Raw genomic sequence first — 19,335 nt, 5'->3', positions numbered from 1 at the left:
TAGTAGTAAATATAATGTATACTGCTCAAAAAATGAAGGGAACACTTAAATCACACATTGGATCAGTACTCTGACATTGTTTGGTGTTGAGGTGAAACTGTTATGAGGTGACTGTTTGATTTTGCTGTTAGGCTGTCAGACTGTCAGACATCCTCTGCGAGTAGTCTGAGAAAGGAGAAAAGGGTGGAAGTTTAAAAAAATGTGTTTTAGTAATTGTGAAAAAATTAAAAGTTTTCCCTTAATTTTTTTGAGCAGTGTATTATCAAAATGAAATGGTTGACAGAATATTACAACTGTGTAAGTTTCAACATATTTTTTGTGAGGTTCCATTATCAATGCCTATACAAGGATACAAGTTTATTGTCACATGCATATAGTTACTGGAAGTAAGAAATGCAGTGAAATTATGTCTGGTGTCAGCCTATTTGTGCATTTATGGGGGGTAAAAAGTGCAGTAGAAGAGGGGTTTAGTAGATTAAGTGGCAAGGGCTACATAAGAAAGGTGGGGGATGATTGGTATTGGGGGGGGGGGCACCAACAAGGAGCACCCAAGAGCAACAGGGGCAAGGACAAACTCCCTTACCAAGGAAGAAACCTTGGGCAGATCCACAGCTCAAGGGGCTAACCCAACTGCCAGGGGTCTTGGTGTGTGTGTTGGGGGGATGACAGGGGAGATGGGATAGTGTGCTGTGTATGTGGGGAGAGGGCAGTGTGCAATATGATCTATCAATGGATACCTAAGACTGCCTGTCAATGGATACCTAAGAACTGACCGATAGTGTGACGCCAGTCCAGGACTATACATCACCAACAGAAGTTTCGTTTTTTCAGCAGAACAGGCAGTGAAGACCAATTAGCTGAATTTGACAACAAGTGCATTGCATTGCAATCGTGGAGTACACCTTAAAGTCTGCAGTCTAACAGAAACACCTCTGCCACTTGATGTGGGGCAGGTCTACAGAATTTCCCCAGTGTGCTTAAGCTCATGTTTTTTTAAATTTCCCTTTGTGGAAAACCTCTTGCCACATCGAGTGCAGTCAAACGGCCTCTCTCCTGTATGAATGCGCTGATGCGTTTTGAGATTTCCCTCATGAGTGAAGCTCTTCCCGCACTGAATGCAGTGGTACGGTCTCTCTCCTGTGTGAATGCGCTGGTGTATTTTGAGGTTGCCGATGTGAGTGAAACGCTTGCCGCACTGAGTGCAGTGGTACGGCCTCTCTCCCCTGTGGATGTTCTGGTGTGTCCTTAAACTTCCAAGCTGAGTGAAATTTTTGCCGCACTGAGAGCAGTGGTACGGTCTCTCTCCTGTGTGGAGCCGGTAGTGTCTTTTGAGACTATCCTCGCGATTGAAACTCTTCCCGCACTCGATGCAGTGATATGGTCTCTCTCCGGTGTGAGTGCGCTGGTGTTTGATGAGATTGCCCACATAGTGGAAGCTTTGGCCACACAAAACACAATGGTGCTGTCTCTGTGCAGAGTTAATGCGCTGGTGCACCTTGAGCTGGGAGCTGAAGCTTTTGTCAGATGGAGGATAGGAGAAACTTCGGCCTTCTTCTAGCTCTGTGGAAGAACTGGAGGAAGCAACGGTCTGCTGGGTCCAACTGGAAGTAGGGTTCTCCAAGGGGTCAGCAAAGGATGATGCACAAGGCCCTTTCCATTTCACCATAAAAAGACACGACACACAGAAACACATCAATGTCAGAGTTATTGGGTATGGTGTTTAGTGGTTCATAAACCAAACACAAAGGGGCAGAACCTTTACTATGGTGTCAGTGAATGGGCATTCAGCTATGTATGTGTATGAGTGTGGGGAAGAAATAAGTAAGTAAGTATGTGTGTATGTGTGTTTGGTGTTAGCTCTTACGGTTCTCAGACTGGTCTCCATCACTCTTCCATCTCCTCATCTCTTCCTCCATCCCTCGCTGTCCTTGTACTCTAGCCCAGTCCACCAGCCCCACCGACCCCCCACATAACTGGGCCAGAGACACGGGGTCGTCAGAGGGGAGGTCCATCTCCAACCGGAGGATTGGGGTCATGTTTGATTGGCCCTCTTCTTCCTAAAGCACATTAAAGAAAAACACTGGTGGAATTTAAAAACTGTAGTAATGAGCGAATTTTGTCAAGGGGAAATTTGGACAATTTGTAATCTGTCAAACATTCAAGCTTTAACTTTAACAGTGTTTCCCACCACCAGTGATGCACCGCCACAAATTCAACATTGACCACCACACAACTTGTCCTATTTAAATTCAGGACATTCAGTTAAGTTGTGCTGCTGTGCGAATGCAGCCTCTGCCCTCTCTCTCTCTCTCCTTCCAGACCCACCCCTCCTCTGCCCTCTCTCTCTCTCTCTCCTTCCAGACCCACCCCTCCTCTGCCCTCTCTCTCTCTCCTTCCAGACCCACCCCTCCTCTGCCCTCTCTCTCTCTCTCTCCTTCCAGACCCACCCCTCCTCTGCCCTCTCTCTCTCTCCTTCCAGACCCACCCCTCCTCTGCCCTCTCTCTCTCTCCTTCCAGACCCACCCCTCCTCTGCCCTTTCTCTCTCTCTCTCCTTCCGGACCCACCCCTCCTCTGCCTGGTCAGTGCTCACCAATTAAAATGCTATCGTGCAGGAATTGTTTTGATTTTTTTAGTCTATGGTTTGAAGACAACATGCTTAAACACTATCAAATCTGATTAGCATCATGACCATACTGCGCAAATCTACTCAAAACGGTTTGGGTTACTAGGGCTAATCATGCAGGATAGGTGTAGCTGTAGCTTATTTTGAACTTTCAGGACTCCTGTTTGCTCAATCCAGATCAACTCAACTCAAGAAGGCTTATCCCCAGAATATTAGGCTCTTAGTTTGAAATTTTCTCCAAAATAGAATAGACTCCAAATACTGTACCTCGATCAGTTCTGTTTTGATGTCTTCAGCTGCAGAGATGGTCTCTTCTGCTCCAGGGTCGGCTGTTTCTACTGCTGGAATAGAAAATATTCATATTTAGATAGATTAAAACGAACAGTTAAACTGTTTTATTATGATTTGCTAAGTCACATTCAAACTGTAAAACCCTTTGCAAACAAACACCTGCCACCACATTCCATTCGTTTAACTGCACCAAACAAAAATCAGAAAGAAAGGTGATTTATATCCATAAATTATTATTGCTTTTTAATGAAACCTTGGCAAGTATATGTACTAACCATTTTACATCATCATAGATTGGTTAGTCATGATATAGTTTATGATATTGTTGTGTAATACGGTCTCACAGAGAATAGCCACTTCTAATTAATGTGGGGAAATTATTCTGAGTGTTTCTGTGAGTCTGTGTGTGTGTGGGTGTGCATTCCTGTAAGTATGTGTCTGTGTTAGCACCTCTGTGTGTACATGTGTGTGTGTGTTTGTGTGAGTGTGTGTGTGTGTGCATGTGCCTTACCAGACTGCCTATGCTCTCCATATCCATGATCATCAAAACCATGTGTATCTTCTTTTTCTTTAATCCCAGAAAGTGGACCCTCCAGCAGCTTCTGATCATCAAACAAGACTGTCGGACTCTCGCCATCAGAAGAGACCTGACCAACAGACCATTAGCAGGAGATAAAACCGTCAGGTGTGTGTGTGTGTGTGTGTGTGTGTTTACCTCAGCCTTGACCTTGCTCTCCCCACCCTCCACCCATTCATTCCCGTCCTGGAATGTCCTAGAGGAGAAGAAGGTCAAATGGGTAAGAAAGACATTGGAAGTTTACCATCAGGAAAATCGATGAGTTTAGAGGGCCATTACAGCTGTTTTCCACTAGGGAGCTCTACTGAGCAAAAGATCCCCAAAGTAAATATTACCTTTTAACATGCATGTGTGTAGGTGTGGGTGTAACTGCGTATGGAGCCAATACATATAAAGCATTTCTTGAAAGAATGCATAATGTTTCCCAATGTAATGAATAATAAGAAGAAGAAGCACACATTATTTTGACAATGCACAATGATTTACAGTTATGACTTTTGTTTGACTTTAACACTTCACAGTTTACATGTGATTCTTAACATTACTGTATGGAATTGTGTGTGTGTGTATGTGATAGAGAGAGAGAGAGAGAGAGCGAGAGAAAGAGACCAAAGATGTCTGTGACTGTATGCATACCCATCTTTACACTGAAGTTTCTGGAGCTGCCGACGTAGGACCCTGAGTTCATTCCTTAGCAAAGCCACAGTCTGTATAAACACACACACACAATCACACATACATAATCACACATACATAATCACACATACACAATCACACATACACAATCACACATACACAATCACACAACAGACAAATACACTAGGCCTTCACTGTACTGAAACTGGCACACGTACATGCTCTCTCTCTCTCTCTCTCTAACACACACACACACACACACACCGTGTTGGCATATATGCTTGAACATCCACACATCCACACAGACATACATACTATATCACACAGACCTGGTTGGCTTGTGTGAGTGAGTTGTCTTTCGTCTCCAGGCGTTTCTGCAGCTCATCGGTCTGAAGTCTGAGCTGCCGGTTTGAATCCACTTGCTCTGTCAAGCTCCGACTAGCCTCCGCCTCCCTCTCCTCCAGACGACAGATCAGCACGCAGAGCTCCTGATTCCTAACTACTTCATGCTGACACACACACAGACACACACACACACACACACAAAAGACATGTTCACTAGTTTGACCATCACCATGCTTGATTTAGAGCGCTAGTGTATGTATGGCTTGGTAGCTGGCCGTGGTGCTGAGATGCTAATAGGAAAGGGGGCGGTGCTAATCCTGGTCCCAGAATTTAAGAAAAACCACGTTAACAAGAAATTAACTCATTCCCACTGTACCTGGTGGACCACCTTCTGACCGGTACCCAGTGGTGAAAAAATACAGATTTTAAGACATATGAGAGATGAAACTGCCCATTGCTTATGCAAAAAGTGGTCAACATTGAGCAATTTTGGTATCAACACAACGTATTTAATTATATATTAATCTAAAGTTCAATTATGTTTTAAGCCATATTATTACATAGCATTAGGCCTAAACAAGTCATATATGTGTGTTCGATGAGGCTAGTCCATGGGCTAGTAGGGGTCAACCTGTACCCCCCTACTACTGAGCTTAATGGTATTTTCTTGAAGCCCTGGTCCCAAAGTTTTAGAAAAATCATGTTAACAAGAAATAAACTCATTCCCACTGTATTTAGTACTTTCAAACATGTACCGAATTACATGTTAAGTTGGAACTATATACAGTACTTGAAATGTATGTATGTAGAGATAATTGTGTATTAATGACCATGCATTATACAGTAGCCTATTATGTACAACTGTCCCACACCCTAAAGATGCACAGAAGGATGTGTCACCCGAATCTGCCATGGTGGCTACAACAAGGCTCAATAAAGGCAAACATAGTGATTTTTTCCAAGATTATTATTATTACATTACATTTAGCACACACTTCTTGACAAAAGTGACTTATGTCAGCTATCACATTGTCACAGCTATCACATAAGGGATCACATTGTCCCCGGAGGAACTTGGGGGCAATATCAACAAGCTTAACTGGCATGATGTCAGCATCAGTCCATTTAGGTACCATCGCTTCATTGTTATTAATCATCCAACCATGCCCTTGCACTGGATCTGGTATATCAGGCTCATATTGCTAAAGCTGTTTCCATGAGCCAGAGGCCCATTTTGGGCCAATCGGTGCCAACTGAGGGCACCAAACTTTATTCTTATTTTCTGATAGCTATACGTGTGTCAATAACACAAAAATGCATGATAGACATCTGGGATTGTGGGGGTGAGAAATGCCAAAACCTATGTTCACAGTTCACATCTTGAGGGTATAACCTTTCCGAAAATATATGGTGTAGGTGGTTAAATCAGTTTTCCCTTCATGGTACAGTGATAAGTCTATTTCTTGCTAACATGATTTTTCTTAAACTCTGGGAGCAGGGCAACAAGAAAACACCACTTCAGTAGTAGTGGGGTGGGGTGGGGGGTGCATGTGGCCCTGTTACCTACAGTTACCTAGCCCACCATAGACTAGTGGCTAAGGAGCCGGGCTGAGCTAAGGTAAGGTTTTGTTGTGGGTTCAATTCCTGGCCTCCACTGTTGTGCCCTTGAGCAAGGAATGTAACCCCAAGTTGCTCTGGGAAGAATGGCCTTTGTAATATAATTGACAAAAGTCACTGTGGATAAAACCGTCTGCTAAATGAATACATTTAAATGTAAAGATTGTGTGTGTTATGATCACTTCACATCCTCTGTGGATAAAGGGCCATCCGAACTTAAAAGCCAAGAGTGTAATGGAGAATAAAGCAGAGAAGGTGGGATGGCTTGTTAGGCATGATGTTAGACAATTAAGGAAGGTTTATGTCTTTGAATACAGAAGTGGGGTGAGTGACAGCTGCCAGTCATCTTTGTGGGCTCCCTGAACTGTGTTTAGAAAACAATATTTATCATTCAATATCACACCAGTGATATGCTACTCAGACTCTGATGATTACCTTAACAATGGAGGTATATTGTGGAGAGAGGATTTGTGAGCTTCTAGAGATGGGAAGATGGTAGAGATAACTGTAGCCTACATTGTGTGTGTGTGCGTGTCCTCTTACCTGTAATACTTGTGTTATGAATTGAGTGGCTTTCTCCAGATTGATGCAGGCTTGCTTGTGATTCCTGTCCATTTGCTGGGCAATCTCGTCCATCTTCACACACACACACACACACACACACACACACACACACACACACACACACACACAAATAGTCGAATACTCAGTAACAAGGAATGCTCACAGATTTAGGTTTGATCATTGTCACTTGCGCTGACCAGAAAGAACAGCTTTAAACAATCTATGTAACATTTCAGCAAACCGGCATCCCACCCACCTCCTCTGTGTCGATTTCCCTCTGTCGGAGGAACCTTTTTTTTGCACTGTATTTTTGTTTCGTAGTAGTAGTAGCCACCGGTCATTTAAAATACTAACCTCAGGAAAGAAAGACGTCACCACATAGCCCACTTAGAGCTAGTCTCGTCCACCTCCTCCGCTACACAAAAATAAACTGAAGCTGACCGCAACTTTATTTTCTAAATATCTCGACGTTAATAACAACCACGATCCCTTCGCTTTTTCAGTTGATAGCATTTGCGTTTGTTTTGCTTGTTTTACGCGTATTTCTTCGGCTGTTTTTGCTTGCAGTTGTCACAAACTCATTTGGTACATGAGCGCCATCTGCTGACGTGGGGATGTGCAGCACACTCTACTGTCCCTGCGAAGGCAGGCAAGTTTTTGTCAGACGTCGAGTGGACCCTAAGCCCAAAAACAGAACATCTAGCAGGAGTAGCCTATCTGAAGCAAAGACCAGGAAGGTAGATTGTCAAACACATTCAATTCATCCAATCAAAATATACTGTCATACTGTCATGGTTGATACAGAACAAGTGGGTTACCCCAATAGTTCAGAATCACAAGCCCTGGAGAATGAGGTGCCATGACCTGAACTAAAATAGAAACAGGAAGGCCAGTGTTGCAAATAGCAGGCTTTAAATCGGCTCGAGGTCATTCCCAGAAACTCCACCTTCTCTTGTTTGTGAACTAATTTGTATGAACTTACATACACATAAGTTATATAACGACTTAATTATTACACTTAATTAATGAATGAAAATAAATGAATTAATGCGTGATAAGTTTGCATGCAAGGCCCTTATTTCATGATTGCTTCACATGCTGCCCCCCTCTGCAATTTGTGGGAGCAACATTAAGCGGTTGGAGGCAGGGTGGGGGTGGGGGTGGGGGGCAAAGAGGGGCGGGCAAAGGGGGGCAGTTGGGAGAGTGTGCTTCCGTCTCGGCCAGGGCCACTTCCTCCAACAATGTGTAACCAAAAGGACCTTTGCTACAATGTCACAAATAAACTGTGGATCAAGAGAGCATGTGAAGATCACAGCTGAGTCAAAACTACTGAATTTGTTCTAAGTCATGGCATACAATCCCAGGAAGGCTCTTATTTTCTTTTCCCTGACTTTGAATGCACTTCTGCTGGTTTCCACTGCTACTGGTAAGTTACTGCACAACCGTGACACTCCATTTCAAGCTGGAAATGCATCTTAAGGACACATTAAATTATGATTGATTATGAAGCTTTGCAGTTGCTAACTCAACGAGAATATATCAGAGAAATATAGCTGATTTATTTCCCCAGCCCTGGCAGAAAAGGACAGAGAGCAAATAGCGGGCAGTTTATCAGAAACAGGAAAAACAGAAATATAAAGTACAACTGTAACCATATAAATCTAAATTCTGACAAGCAGAAAGCCGCTGGATAATGTGACGACTCCCTTTCCTCCCTCAGCCCAGTCTTGTGAGGGGAAGTGTGGCGAGAAGCTGGACACATGTTCGTGCCACTCAACGTGCGGGTCTCTGGCCACCTGCTGTGCAGACCTGAAGCACTTCTGCCTGGACATCTCTCCCCACTCAGGGTCCATGCTGGGAGGGACAGACTTCACTCTGCTCAATACAAAATTCCATCAAGGTGATACAGTACTCTGCAGGTGAGAATGCAGTCATATTCAATGGAAATTGACAGCTTGTCTGCCTTTGCTGTTGTTGCCCATCTGTAAAACATATCAGTGAGTTCCTACGGTACCAAAAATCCCTACCTTGCTGATGGATGAATAAGGGACACTAAATTACTTATTACTTTATAATATATAATGTGTTTCTAAGATTGTTATTCAATCTTATACCGTATAAAAAAAAAAAAAAAAAGGTATGATGCAAGCATATAAATGGGTACTTTGACAGTGCATACCTGTTACAGTTTTACAAAAAATGGTTAATGATTATTTCCAAATGTGTTCGCATAACTGTAAGCATAATTTCCACAAACTATTTGAATGATGCATGAAAATGTCCCCTATTGAAATTCGGTAAACACCCATTTTACATTGATAATCGATTCAAAGTGTACCTAAGTTTTGTTAGCATTACCATATCCTCCTGAGAACCAAGAAAAAAAAGTGTCCAACAATTTTTTTTGTGTGATTTCCTTTCTATTTAGGATTAAAAAAAAAACATCTTACAATTTTTATTTTTTTTAATTTATTTTTATTTTAAATTTTATAACATGTCCCCTGTGGTGGACAAAAGGACCGTTTTAGTATGAAAAGGTAGCCATGAAAATAGACAAAAATGGACAAATTATGCTTTTAGTGGTATTAAATTAAGGGTAAACTTAACCAAATATAAGGGAAAATGTTATTTATCCTTCTAGACTACTTTATTTGCCTTTTTGGACAGTTGTATTTCTTTTTTCTGGATTGTTCATTTCATTTTCATGTTTTTCTTTCATCTGCGATAATTCATTTTTTACTCTTCCTCACTATCTTCTTGAGGCACAGGTTCATAGTCCTCAGCTCTGTTTCACTCACTCATCACCTGAGAGCTCCAAATCTGACCACCCCCTTATTCATCCTATACAAATTATCTCCTAAATTTCCCAAAAAAACAAAATATTTTGGTCCTGGTGTCCATTATAATGGACATTCATAAAGTCACTATTATTTCAAAATGTAAATAACTTAACTTCTTTCAAAATTAATCATATGATTCCTGACATTTTCATTAACAAGACCATATATTGCCATCATAATGAATGCTTATTAAGAAGACACTATTTGACTTATCTCTCCTCCTTCCATAAAATGTGCTTGTTTTGATGTCAACCATTTTTGAGAACCAGGAAGAGGAGGTTCCCAGCAACCCAGCCAATCACATGATATATCATTAGAAATCCCAGGATGTCCTCTTTAAAAGACCACATGAATTGATAGAATAGCTCAAAGGGGTAAAGGGGTATGCATCTAGAACATATGTCCACTACAGAGGACATAGGTCTATGGAGGATAAGCTATAATTTCTATAACCCATCTACATATTTGAATAAGACTGCATTGAATTGTTGAATATTCTGATGGAATTTTCTATCAGATAACATGGTCTAAATTGCAGCGCCATGTTTGTCCCTTTCACTACTAGGTTTAAACCTTCAACTGAGACAGAGGGGTATGTGGACGAAGTTGGTGTTGGCCACTGCATTTCTCCCCTACTCTATGTAACTGGGTGGATCCCATTTGAGGTTTTAATCAATGGAGTTACCAAGGCATGGGGGACTTGGCTATCAGGTTGACACAAACATAATATTGCCTTTTTACAACTGACAGTTTCATGATGAAGTTGTAATGTCAAACTTCTTCTAACCTCATATTGACACAAATCAGTAGTTCTTGACAGTAATCATGTAGTTATATGAGAGCTATATGTAGTTATATTTAACATTTTTCTTTTTCTACATTCATCAGACTTACACTCCTGAAGAGATGCTTAATTAGACATGATTAGCAGCCGATAACTTTTCCTGTCTTGTTCTTTTCATGCAGTCCACCACAGCAAACTAGATGCAAAGTTTAAAATCACACTAGTCAATGCCACGCAATGGCAGTACTATGGCACGCCAAACATGGGAGGAACCCTGCGAATGACGTGGAACTCCTCTCTTATCAACGCTGAGAAGGTCAGCGTGGAACTATGGGGCTATAATGAGACAGGTGAGTCACAGACACGCTGCCCCTTTATAGCCACAGAGATCTTTTCACATGATGATTCTCACAATCACAAAGATTCAGGAGAGGCCGAATACATTGGACATGCTGTCCGTTGTAAAGAGTTTTGTCAACTGTGTACAATAGAGAGGCCACAGCAGGAATATGAACAAGTCTCGCTAATGTACAGTATCATGACAAGGACTGATTTTGAGCTTAAAGGAGAATTCAGGCGATTTGTCACATAGATCTCTGGTTCTCGAGGTCACCGCCGGTGCGAAAAACAAAAACAGTCGGTTCTACCTAGCTTGAGTTGCTGCAGCCAACACCTAGAACTGCCAGGCAGCTACAGTGCTGCACTCTGGGGGCATGTTCATGAGCCCCCATATTCATGCCACCAGAGTAGCTTTGCATGATTCTTATGTGATAGTCATACAGACAGAAAAAAAAGCAAAGCTAATTCAGTATTCTAAGTGACCTTCCTTTGCTACGCATGAGATACATATGAACATAACCATATGTTTAGATGTTAGAAATAATCTTGTTTTACATGCCAAGTTTATGTTGAAGTTCCCACCACCACTCCACTGCTTGTTTGAGAGGTGGGGGTGAGGGGGGTATAATAGCATCACTATAATAGTGTCCTTTACAATGAGCCAAGGGTGGTCCAGGTTATAGCTTATAGCTTTACAACACTATTAAAGGTGCCATGTGTAAGAATTGAGGTAAGAATATCCAAAAAAAAAGAGCTACACACATCAAAAGAATGAGAAGAAATAAGAGTGATGATGTCATTAAAAAAATGACAAGGTATAGTGCTGCAGAGATATCAACCTGAATTAGCATGCTAAATTACTAGCCACAGCCCGACAGGTGTCATAATACCAGTTTCGCCATGGGAGGCGGTATCGCGGGGCAACATAACCGCCAGCCAAACTGCAATACACGTTTCTTGGTTGTTACTCTAGGGTAGACCAACTCACTTTCTGGAGGTATACTGCCCCCATCTTTTATGGAATGTGGAGTATGAATTGATTTTTGGCGGACATTACACATGGCACCTTTAAAGGAAGAGCAGTTCAGGGTTCAGCATGCACTCTGTTGTAAAATATATCCAACCTTCAATGGCGCACTTTAGTACAGGCAAGGCAAGGCAAGACATGTTTATTTATATAATACATTTCATACATAGAGGCAATTCAATTACATAGCTTTACACTTTACATAGTTTTACATTTTACATCTACAAGCATAGTATAACATAGTATAGTGCAGGGTCACACTTCACTTGGATAGTCCGTCCAGCAGTAATGCATTTAAAAAAAGTACATGATCTGCTCTTCAATCTGTTAAAATGTAATATGGCCACATAATACATTTATTAGCTAAATTTAAATTTTTAGTTTGCAGTTTGTATAGAAAAGTACAGTGAAACCTAAGGCAGATTAGGTGTCTATCATGATACAGTCTTACAATATTAAATGCCAGTGAAAGTATCATATTCAAAATAGTCAGTCAGATTTTACAAAAAGTAATTAACATATACTTTGACAAATATAAGCAGCAGTGTGCAAAGGTGTCAAAGGTTAGGTTTTGGTGTGCAGCAATGCAATAGTGCTTGACATGAAAGTCAAGCTCTTGATGAGAGTTGCCATTGTTAAGGCATCAAGCAGCATATCTTCACTAAAATGTAGTAAGTACCTCCTCAATTAATATAAAAACTGAGTGATTATGATCACTTACTACACTTACTGCAAAATTTTATTGTATGGCCATGTAAGTATAAGCAGTAATGCAAAGGCAAAGTGCAGTATAGCCTATAAAACTACCAAATTTTGCCTAAATGTCAAAAAACAAAATGTTTTATATTCACCTCACTTTGATCTATCTAATGACACCCCTTGTTGTTACAGTTTTTTACAACTGTTTACACACGTTTTCAAAACTCTGTCTATTTTAACTCCACACACAAAACCAACAATCGCTCACACAAAATGCCTCAAATCTCCAGCAAAATGACACACAACATTCAAAATGTCATAAACACATCTTTAAATCAAACATTCGCCTCACATTACAAACACTTTTGTCATAATGACATTTTGAATACATCATGTAGACACTGTTGCTCAAAAACTAACGCTCTTTCGTCTTTCATAGACTTTATGTATTTCCATACAAGAGTGAAAGTTACGGTATCTACAGAGAGAAGTTGAAATACACAGTAAAAATGCAATCAATTGAAACCAAAAAATAGTGATTTTTCCCAAATAATTTGCTGTTGCGAACACAGTATTTTACAGCCAACAAGAACAATGTTTCACAGTTTTTAAAAGGTCAGTAGTGGGAACTATTGCCTTCATGATTTCCTTTTAAAAGTTTCTTATGAGGAGAGATCAATTATCAACAATGACAAGCCAGCTGGAACCTGTCACTCTCTCTCCTTCTCGTGACCGCAGACGCGTTCCCAATTAAATGGATCGCATAACGCTCACGTTAGGTCTGCTGCAAAGGAGATAACTAAGAGTAGGCCTATCATCTCTATTTAACATGATGTTTTGACATTGACATTGTAAACGTTCTCTAAGGAGAGTGAAAAGCAGTTTGCAGTAAAGCTAACCCACCCCTGGCTTAGAGTATTAGGCCTTTAGTATAGTATAGTATAGTATAGTATAGTATAGTATAGTATAGTATAATTCAGTGCATTATAGTACAGTAAATTATAGTAATGTGTAGTATAGCAGATATAGACTATCCTGACAGAAATAATATACTGCAGACGTAGGTCTGATGGAGTTGTGCATTGACCTTTAGTAATGCATAAATACCTGCATCCATGCCAGTAGATGTAGTCTTATAAGCTTTGTTCTGACTGAATGTATTAGAGAGGTGGAGAGTAACGCCTTCTACCGCATTCAGGTGAGCAGTACAATGAGTCCTGGGCAGCTGAGTGGCAGTATCTGTACTCAGTGGGGAAGGCTGTCCCCAACACTGGGACCTTCAGCTTCGAGCCCAAACCAGCCACGGACCCCCACTGGAGATGGGAGATGGGGAGCATGAGGGTCAGCCCCAGCTCACCCACTGGCGGACAGAGGTAGGTCATTAGCTTGCCTCCTCCGCATGGAAATGACTTTAAGTCTAACAGTTTAGTCAGTGTGTGACATAGCCTCAAGGTTATCACAGATCAGTTGTATGAAGAGTAATTGTTCATACAAAACATTATTCATACTGTGCATTATGTTGGTTGGTTTGTGAGTATTTATTACTTCTGCATGCTTACTTAATAATGGCTGTTCTGCTTACTCTGTGCTCCAACACCTCATATAAAGATATATAAATCCAGAGACTTTCTAATGAGGAGACATAGCACTCAAAAAATCCTCCATAGAAATGCATGGGGCTAGTTTGTAACGCCAATATGGCCGTTGTCTACACATATCCCACCCCTTCCTCGGCAAAACGTCGACATGTGAATACATTGAGCCAATCATGTGGTGTGATGTGAATACATTGAGCCAATCATATGGTGTGTTGTGAAGACATCTTCCCAATCATGTGTTGTGAACTCGCCGCTGGAGCAAAATTGGTGTGAAGACTTGCGCACGTGCATTTCTGCTGAATAGGATGCCCGATGAGTGCCCAAAAAACTTTGCTATATGGCCGCCGAGTGGAGGGACTTGCCTGAAAGGACTTTGATAAATCTAATATCTATAATGTAGTACAGTGGTAATTGAATCTAAAGTGCGTACCTACATTGAAACGTTAGTGTTTTGCTGCACTGTTCAGAAATAAAAAATAATCAACTTTAATATCTGTGTGCTCCGGTGATCCCCTTTCACTGCATGACCGGTCCTCTCCCGTGAAGCGTTAGTTTGTTATCAGAACAAGTGCAGTGGAATTAGCATTTTTTACTAAAGTGCGTGCTCTTTGCTATTGTGATTGTGATGAGTAGTATATTCTGACAGGGATGTGAACGCCTTATGGAGTGGAGCTCACGCTCTAGCCTGGCACTTGGAGCAGGCCTTCAGGGCGGACTCAGCCAAGTGGGCCACAGCTAAGTGCCTGGCCTGGGACGCCATGGAGGAGCGTCTGCCCGACTTCCTGTCCGAGATCCCAGACTGCCCCTGCACACTCGCCCAGGCCAGGGCAGACACGGGCAGATTCCATGTACGTGGTACTATCTCAACGTACCATTCAGATAAACAGATACAAAGATGTATATTCTATTCACATAGTGTGTTAATGGTGTAGGCGGCCATTCTAATCCAAGCACAAAAGAAGTGTCAAATCTAGTCAGTAATAATGCCTCATTATGTCTGATTTGATTTTAATTTAAGTCACCTGATGAATCCTCCTATTACCGGTAAGTGGCTTTGGAACGTTAAACAGATTTGTTCTGGTTTGAACAGACTGACTACGGCTGTGACATTGAGAAGGGGAGTAAGTGCACCTATCACCCAGGAAGTGTTCACTGTGTCAGAGCCATACAGGCCAGGTATGCTTTGCCATGACCCAAGAACATAGCACATTAAAGCATTACTGTCTCAAAAAATGTCCCTATTCACACATTGATAGTAAGTATTATTTAGGTGTCTTATTAAATACCTTTTCTTTATTGTTATGTATTTTATGTCCTAGCCCTAAGTATGGGGCAGGTCAGCAGTGTTGCTATGACAACACAGGTGCCCAGGTGTTGACAGGTGACTCCATCGGGGGCAGTACGCCTGACAGGGGGCACGACTGGGGTTCCCCGCCGTACGGAAACCCCCCGCGGATACCGGGCCTCTCGCACTGGAAGTACGATGTGCTCAGCTTCTACTATTGCTGCCTGTGGTCAGATAACTGCCAGTACTACTTCAAACACAGGCCTTCCAGTGACTGCAGGACCTACAAGCCTCCCAAAGCTGGTGAGAAACACATACATACTGTATAATGAGCTCAAAAGCTGAGCCTGTCACTATTAATGATAAATATCGACAGAAACCACAAGAATATTACTCTAGAACTGCAAGCACATTTCAGCACACATGACAGGCAGGGTGAGAACTGCCCCCTTCCCCGAGTAACAGTCGGGGAAGGGGGCATCTTTATTAATCATATTTGCCTCTGAATCAGTTAAGTATTCCAGATGACCTGTAGTCCTGGTTTGTAAAACTGAGGTCTTCTTCTGACCTTCACCTCCGTACAGGCACTGTGCTCGGTGACCCTCATTTCATAACATTTGGCGGCGGCGCCTACACCTTCAACGGCAGAGGGGAGTACTACCTGCTGTCTTCCCCAGACAAAGGCCTGTTTGTTCAGGGCAGGACGGAGCCGGTGAAACTGGAGAACGGTGGGTCCCTCTCGCTCCAGTCAAAGAGGTGGGAGTTTTCCCGTAAGCCCCACATCTCTCTGGGGGCCCTGGGTCCTTTGTGTGGCCGCTGTGTAAGCCATAAGAGTCCCCAGTGAAAGACCAGAGAGATTGGAGTTGGGGTTGGTGGTGGGTGGGGGGAATTAAGCTCATAGTTGTGTTACACAATAGCAAATGCTCTGTGATAGTCATGGGAGAGATGAGTTAGTCCTGTAGACACAAGATGTGTTTTCATCCTGTTGTTTTTTGTTTTTTGTTGTAGCCAGAAGCCAGACAAAGTGTATGACTGAATAATAAGTGTATAACTGAATGTTAGTGTGAATGTAAAATGCATAGGGCTTACATATTAAATTAATTGTATATAAATATAGATAGATATTAAATTTAATATCATCAGTAATAAGTGCAGATTTTTTCAGAGTGGTGTTAACTTTGCAGAGTAGTTTTAGTAGTAGACCTAGTAGTTTTTTGTCACTTCAACTGAAATTTGTGTGAGATGACATAGAAAGCAGTCTACATCAGTTTTATTGGGAACCCTGCCTTGTTAAAGGAGAATTCCGGTGTGATATTGACCTAAAGTGTGTTGAAACATGATACCGAGTGTGAACGTATGTCTCATAGCCCATCTCGGCTTGTCCCCTGCACTCCAAAATCTGGTGCTAGTTAGCCGATGCTACCAACAGCTTTTTCAATGGTGGTGCTTTGGCATCGGGCTAGCCATGCAAATAAATCCCTGTTTTACACCATTTATGAGGCTCAATGTATCTCCACACTTCATTGGTAGACTTCCGAGGGCCCTGACATTTAAAACGAGACATTGAGAACTTTGAAAAAGCACTGGTAGTTTACTTACAAGACAGTATCTTCACGAAGTTTAGTGTTTGCAGCAGACATGTGGACTCGAGTCACATGACTTGGACTCGAGTCAGACTCGAGTCATGATTTTAATGACTTCAGACTTGACTTGATAAAATTCGGCATGACTTGCGTCTCGACTTGGACTTGAAAACTATTCACTCGAGACTTGACTCGGACTTTGCCTCTTTGACTTGTGACGACTTGACATGTCTCGAGTCAAAAACTAAATTTCCTGATCGTGGATCAGTCATCCCAGAGATGCTTTCCCTCCGCCGACTAAAAAAAAAAAATAAAAATAGGAGACAAGCGGCCAGTCTAGAGCACAGTTCAGTGCTGTCGCTACCCCCACATTCGTTACGCACTGTGTGTAGGGCACCAAGAGACAGAGAAACGACCAACATTTAGCCAATAACTAGTAGCTTTAATGCAAACTGATTTGCACTCTTGTAAGAGAACGTTTACAATGTCAAAATGCACCAACAGCATGTTACATAAAGATGATACTTTTCGAGTCCTCTCCATTAAGATCCAACTTGAACTTATGCTAGCCTACTGCATTTAATTGAGAACCCCATCTAAGCACGCACGAGAGGGAGAGAAAACGAGTGGCAGGTTCCAGCTGGCTTGTCATTGTTGATGATGATTGATATTTTCTTTTAAATATAAGAAACGTATAAAAAGAAACGTATAAAAGGAAATCATGAAGGCAACAAATACTGAGATTTGGGAAATTAGCGGTTTATCCGGTTCTCACTACTGTTATAAACTATGAGATCCAGGTCACTATGACATAGGCTGCACTCACTGTGATTTGGAAAGTGGACAAGAATATGAAGAGTTGTCTTTGCCTTTGTGTAATGGAAATGGTGAGTCTTGAAGTAGGCCTATTCAATAATTTGTTTACATGAAGCACATTGATATGCCGATTGAAACGCATTCCACTCAGCTAGCTAGGTGGCTACTGGCTACCAGGCTCATAATTCACATTTAATTGCAAACAGAAAATGTCAAGCAAGCATCATGTCAAACATGCATCTATTTCCAAAGGAATGAAAGCTGTTTGTGCCAACTTAATATCATGCTTATCATTGTTAATATTGTGCTTTACATGTGGCACAAACAATGTTTGAGTTTGTGGACTAGCCATAGGCTATATTTGAATGGAGCTGGTAAAAAAAAGATCATTATGAGAATGTGTGGACAGTGGCACACAATGGGCTTAAAGTGACAGTGCACCATTTACAAATGAGATAAACAGCATCAAATGTGTAGTATTTCTTAAGAAATGAATACTTTAAAACAAAATGACTGTCATTATTATCTTTTAAATAATATAAAAGTGTTGACCTTGGCTTCCCTTATGAGTAAGCCACTGGCAGACAGCCTAATAAATTGTTTGCAGGCAAATCTGTGGCCTAGCGCAGTGAAATGCCATCAGTCAAATTATTACTCATACTTACAGTGGGCTCTGCAATTTGGAAAAACAATATATATATTTGTCATGTAGCTATATCCGTTTTGTACAGATTACTCTGGTATGCACATGTGTATATTGTATCGCATGCATATATAAAAAAAAATTTTTCAAGACATTCAAATTCTGTGGATTAGATGGAAGTGTTAAAATTATGATCGATAGTCTAATAATGCCATTATTAAGTGAAGAGTACCTGATGACTTGTTCAGGACTTGAAAAAGATTGGGACTTGGACTTGGACTCGACTTGGCTTTGATGAGACTTGGACTTGGACTCGACTTGCCCTTCTCTCTATTTACTTGGGACTTGACTTGGACTTGAGTGCTAAGACTTGGGACTTACTTGTGACTTGCCAAACAGTGACTTGGTCCCACCTCTGGTTTGCAGCCATCTTGAATTTAGTCACGATAAGTCGAGCGACGAGTAAGAATGAACAGGTATGATAAGGGATCAGATTCCAAAAATAATTCTGTGGAAATGCATGGAAAAAGCTGTTGGTAGCATCGGCTAACTAGCGCCAGATTTTGGAGTGCAGGGGACAAGCCGAGATGGGCTATGAGACATACGTTCACACTCGGTATCATGTTTCAACACACTTTAGGTCTATATCACACCGGAATTCTCCTTTAAGGCCTATAGTGTGTGTAGTGTATACAGATGTATTGTATTTTTCCTCTCAGGTTCCCTAGTCCAGGCCACCAGACTCTCCTCTGTGGCCATGAGGGAGAACAGCTCTGATGTCATTGAGGTGCGACTCGCCGCGCGTGCTAACACCTTGGAGGTACTGAGGAACCAGCAGGTTCTCTCTTTCTCAGAGCAGAGCTGGATGGACCTCCAAGGTGAGAACACGGAACCCTGATTTATAGACCCAGACTTTACATGCTAACTATGCTTACACATGAGATTGCACTAAGTAGCTAATGCTAATGCTAACACGTGTCAACATGTACGTCCAATTAAGGGTAGGATTTGGTATAGGTCAGTGTAACATGGCAATACTGTAAACACTTACATGATGACATATACTT

At 41.7% G+C, this 19,335-nt stretch overlaps 2 protein-coding genes across 4 annotated transcripts in view; one reads left to right on the top strand and one right to left on the bottom strand.

The window, feature by feature from the left end:
- Positions 1 to 730: 730 nt before the first annotated feature.
- Positions 731 to 7,208, bottom strand: LOC125294702 (zinc finger protein 135-like). 3 transcript variants are annotated; one of them, XM_048243645.1, is made up of 9 exons: positions 6,911 to 7,208; positions 6,634 to 6,726; positions 4,458 to 4,637; positions 4,129 to 4,199; positions 3,631 to 3,688; positions 3,427 to 3,562; positions 2,892 to 2,965; positions 1,865 to 2,057; positions 731 to 1,650 (listed from the first exon to the last, which is right to left on the bottom strand). In XM_048243645.1, the coding sequence occupies exons 2-9, from the start codon at positions 6,724 to 6,726 to the stop codon at positions 956 to 958; spliced, it is 1,500 nt and encodes a 499-aa protein (XP_048099602.1). In that variant the 5' UTR covers positions 6,911 to 7,208; the 3' UTR covers positions 731 to 955. The 3 variants fall into 3 exon arrangements, with proteins under 3 accessions (XP_048099602.1, XP_048099605.1, XP_048099603.1); XM_048243648.1 differs by having other exon boundaries at positions 2,892 to 2,962; XM_048243646.1 differs by having other exon boundaries at positions 7,009 to 7,208.
- Positions 7,209 to 7,877: 669 nt separating this feature from the next.
- susd2 (sushi domain containing 2) overlaps positions 7,878 to 19,335 on the top strand; it is a 29,661-nt gene continuing 18,203 nt past the window's right edge. The window contains exons 1-10 of the mRNA XM_048243644.1: positions 7,878 to 8,080; positions 8,375 to 8,573; positions 10,060 to 10,205; positions 10,461 to 10,628; positions 13,542 to 13,716; positions 14,588 to 14,789; positions 15,032 to 15,117; positions 15,261 to 15,529; positions 15,811 to 15,954; positions 18,988 to 19,146. Coding sequence (XP_048099601.1) covers positions 8,002 to 8,080; positions 8,375 to 8,573; positions 10,060 to 10,205; positions 10,461 to 10,628; positions 13,542 to 13,716; positions 14,588 to 14,789; positions 15,032 to 15,117; positions 15,261 to 15,529; positions 15,811 to 15,954; positions 18,988 to 19,146 — 1,627 coding nt within the window. The 5' untranslated portion in view covers positions 7,878 to 8,001. The remainder of the gene's footprint in view (positions 8,081 to 8,374; positions 8,574 to 10,059; positions 10,206 to 10,460; positions 10,629 to 13,541; positions 13,717 to 14,587; positions 14,790 to 15,031; positions 15,118 to 15,260; positions 15,530 to 15,810; positions 15,955 to 18,987; positions 19,147 to 19,335) is intronic.

This window comes from Alosa alosa, chromosome 5, assembly GCF_017589495.1.
Source record: "Alosa alosa isolate M-15738 ecotype Scorff River chromosome 5, AALO_Geno_1.1, whole genome shotgun sequence".
Taxonomy (NCBI): Eukaryota; Metazoa; Chordata; class Actinopteri; order Clupeiformes; family Clupeidae; genus Alosa; species Alosa alosa.
Note: the sequence above shows the minus strand (reverse complement) of the source record. Positions and strands in the feature narration are given on the sequence as shown.